The sequence below is a fragment of the Corvus brachyrhynchos genome, unplaced genomic scaffold (assembly GCF_000691975.1).
Source record: "Corvus brachyrhynchos isolate BGI_N302 unplaced genomic scaffold, ASM69197v1 scaffold56, whole genome shotgun sequence".
Classification (NCBI taxonomy): Eukaryota; Metazoa; Chordata; class Aves; order Passeriformes; family Corvidae; genus Corvus; species Corvus brachyrhynchos.
Window position 1 is genome coordinate 3,267,730 of NW_008238664.1, and position 3,763 is coordinate 3,271,492.

At 48.0% G+C, this 3,763-nt stretch overlaps 2 protein-coding genes across 3 annotated transcripts in view; both read left to right on the forward strand.

Moving 5' to 3' along the window:
- The window catches only part of HMOX1 (heme oxygenase 1), a 6,171-nt gene extending 4,337 nt beyond the window's left edge, over nucleotides 1-1,834 (forward strand). For both annotated transcript variants that reach the window (XM_008636400.2, XM_017737981.1), the window contains one exon: nucleotides 1,088-1,834. In XM_008636400.2, coding sequence (XP_008634622.1) covers nucleotides 1,088-1,224 — 137 coding nt within the window. In that variant the 3' untranslated portion in view covers nucleotides 1,225-1,834. The remainder of the gene's footprint in view (nucleotides 1-1,087) is intronic.
- A 1,242-nt stretch (nucleotides 1,835-3,076) lies between these two features.
- Nucleotides 3,077-3,763, forward strand: part of MCM5 (minichromosome maintenance complex component 5) — a 22,964-nt gene continuing 22,277 nt past the window's right edge. Inside the window, exon 1 of the mRNA XM_008636595.2 lies at nucleotides 3,077-3,084. Within this exon, the coding sequence (XP_008634817.1) occupies nucleotides 3,077-3,084 (8 nt within the window). The remainder of the gene's footprint in view (nucleotides 3,085-3,763) is intronic.

The following is a 3,763-nucleotide window of genomic DNA, read 5'->3' on the forward strand; positions in this document are numbered from 1 at the left end:
AGGGCTTTAACAAATGTAAGGTTCATTCACCACAGGGAAAACTGACCTTGATTTCAGAGAAGAAAAGGCATCAATTTTGGGTGCCGCAGATCAGCCGTGGTGCTGTGATGCTGACAGAAGGCTCTTCTGGACACACAGTCCTATCCAGCAGCCTGTCCTTTTGGACTGTATCTCCCTCTGATCATTTTCCTGCCTTCCAGAAGTATTTACTGAAAACACTCCAGAGAGTGTGCTGGGTTTATAGTGAGCACTGCTCTGGATGGTGGAATGTAATCAGCTTGTAAGTCAGGCTTGTACCTGAGTGAGGAGCAAGCTCAGATGTTTACAGAGCAGAGTGGTTTCCATGATGACACGCAATTCAAATAAAAAAACCCTTGTGACCTACACATTCTGAAACTAAAATGGAGATTTTTTTCAGTGCATACTGGATTGAACCACAGTTTTTCCACAGCAAAGAATGAAAAGCAAGCCTTGCCTTAAGCATCTCTAGATAGTGAAGCTTAAAGCAGCTTCTGTGGGAAAGACATTAAAGGCTCTCTGTGAAACTTTGCCATTCCTTTCCCAATAGATGCATACAAGTAAGATTTTTCAGAAAAACCTAGTGTTGGATGAGGAATCCCATCCTGTAGCTGTACTGCAAAAATTGGTTCGAGTGCTGAAGACTGTTCAAGGTCATTAGATGCCTAACTAATTAAATCAATGAGAAATAGGAGACAAAATGCCTTTTAAAATTCTGGCTTAAGTATTTATCTGTCTTCTGCACACATCAGGGGTCTGATGGAGCTGGGCAGCGCAGTTACAAGCCTGTAAGGAGACAAGGGAAGAGGCTGGTAGTCATTTACAGGCAGAGGGGTTGTGAGCCTTTGTGATTCCCAGGTCAAGTCTGCTGCTTCCCTTCTCCACTGGGAGAGCAGAACCTGCTGCCACCGTTTCTCCCAGCTGGGCTCTGGGCTTTCTCCTTCTTCCCTGGATGACTCCAGCAGGGTGTGCTCTGGCACTGGGGAGAGCAAACGTGGCATGTTAGCAGCTTCTTACCACAACCTCTTCTCACTTGTCTTTATTTTCTTTTTCTCTCTATTTGATCTAGGTCCAGCAGCTGGAAAAGAAAGTGAGAGGACAAAGATGAGAAATACAGACACAACACCCACCACGTCCCTGGTGCGGTGGATTGTGGCCCTCAGCTTCCTCGCCATGACAGTTGCCGTGGGCTTATTTGCCATGTGAAAAAGCAGGACCTTCATCTTCTCTTTGTGACTTCTCTCAACCTGAACTAATCCACCTTCCCCAGTCCTTGCGAGAGAAATTACCCCTGACTGGGTACTGTGATCTTGGTTCTGCCACTAATACTAGGAGACTTTTCTCCCCAGAAATCAAAGAGGGGTTCTCTTTGTGCTGTAAGGGGGTTCAGGCAAAGTCTCTCCTGTGCTTGGTGTGAGCTCTTCTCAGAGACTAACTTTATCACCAAAAACCAAGGGTAGGAAAGGCTAAGAACAATGGCCAAGAATTGTCGTTGCTTTACAGAGTGCCTACAAAAAGCATACAGGATCAGAAACACAGCTTTGACATCTGTCTTTCCTCAGAAATACAGAGCTCCTCAGAGCTCTTTTTGCTCAGTTTTTTTATACTGCTAGATAATACTGTGATCACTTTCTCTGTAGAGCCACATGGTTCCCATGGGTTACAGACGGTTTTATATGACACTAGTAGGTCTTTGTTAATTCTTTGTCCAATCATTTTTGGTCTTTGAAAAGCAAAAGACAGTTGTTGAAGATACAGTGTCATTCTTTTCTGGTTGTATAATTTATACACATAATAAATTTCAATGTAAAGTCTTCAGGCCTGGTGTTTCCTATTATTAAAGCCTTACCCAGAGAGAGAGGAAGTGTCTTTCTTCCTCCTGGTTTTATGTCTTTTGGAGCTGCTGCCTGCACAGACGTGACAATAGACAGAAGTGGGAGCTATCATCAGAGCCAGACTCTGCTCCCACTCAGTGCTAACAATAACCTGTTATGAGCTGGGGCAGGTTCCTTCAGCTCCTACACACTGCTCTCTATTTCTAGAAACACCATGAAATTCAGTGAGCGTGCAAAGTATCTTTGAGGGGTGTGCGAAGTATCTTTGAGGGGTGGAAGAGGTACGTAAGAACTGGCTGCTGTTCTAGCACAAGCAAAAGGGGATGGGACCCTCAGCTGGGGGAAACCAGGACAGCTGTCCCTGAGCTGCCAGCAAAGGGCTGCATTACCAGGCTGCCTTTGCAAGAACTTCGGCGTGAATCAGAACTGCAACTACGTTTTCACCACCCAAAAGTTAAAGGCATCCTAGGTTTTGGTCGAGGCAGCTGAATGAGAGGCATCAAGCACACAACCACACGCCCTCACCCGAGTGGCAAACCAACGCCCCTCACTCCCAGGAGTCGGCACACACATGGCATCGCTAAAGGCACTCCAAACACACAGCACTGCTGGAGCAGGCCATGCACACAGCTTCCTGTCCCTGCCTTTTGCTGGGGCGGGTCTGGAGGGCTGGCTTTGTGTCCAGCCACAGGCCCTGCCTGCTCCAGAAGCTCTCCCAACACAGGAGAGGCTGCAGTTTGGGTATGGCACTGCAGGGACTGACAAAACTGCTGTGTTATCACCTCAGAGTCCTCTCTTTCTACCAGAAAGCCTCTGTGATCAATCTGTCTCCATGATCTGCGTGTTCTGGCTGTGACCTTAATCCCAAACACAGGTGTTCCTACTGATTTATTTTAATGACCAGCACTGAACCTGCTCAAGGAACAAGAATCAGAAGGCAGGTCCTGCTGAGAATGAGCAGTGGGAAAACAGCACTGTCATCATTCTTAGGCTCTTATCTACTACACATCCCTTCCCCAACCCCATTTAATAATTCTCTCTTTGGATCCCCCTGCCAGAAAAAATAGTTAATTCTTGAAAAAGACAGTCAAGTGCTTGAAAAGCAGGGATATGAGGCTTGATAGCTATTCAAATACAAGAACTCGTTCATTCCGATTTGTATTAAATTCTACCCATTCAGTCCCTCTAAAGCACCCCAACAAAACCATTTTGTTCATTCAACCATGCTGAGGTAAGATCCCAAAGAGCCAAACACGTGTCCATGAGCTCGGAATCACACTGCACCACACTCAGCCCCTCTCCACTGCCCAGAGAGCCCAACCTCAAAGTTGGAAAATACAGGTTCTGGCTGGCATCATACCCTCCCTGCTCACGGCAGGAGAGGTGGTGCTGTGGGTATCTCACAGCCATCGCTATCACACATTGAAGGACTCCAGACCGAGCCTCAAGTCCACAGAGGTGGAGACTAAGGCTTTGTTTGTACATGTTTATGATCTTTATGAATACATCTGGTTTCTCTGCAACGACGACACCGTCTTTATTTCCCACGGCTGCAGCTGAAACCTCCCTTGCCATGCACTCCGCTTCCCAGCTTTCTCTTCACCTAGGGCGCACATTCCCACCCTCTGGAAGGGCCAAAATGTGCACCCAGCCACCTGCCAGCCTTCTCCCTAAATTCACTACTAGCCAGGAGGAAGGCATCCCGGAGAACTCGTGTCCTGAAGCCCTGAAGCAGTGACAGGCCCCAGGAGCCTACAGCAGTATTAATTCACCTCATTCCCGCACCTCCCGGGCCGCTCCCCCCGCCCTCAATGGTGTCACCCGCTCCCCCTCCGCGCACCGCCGCAATGGTGCGGCCCACCCGCCATTTCGCCTCACTCTTCGCTCCCCGATTTTGCGCCACACCGCTC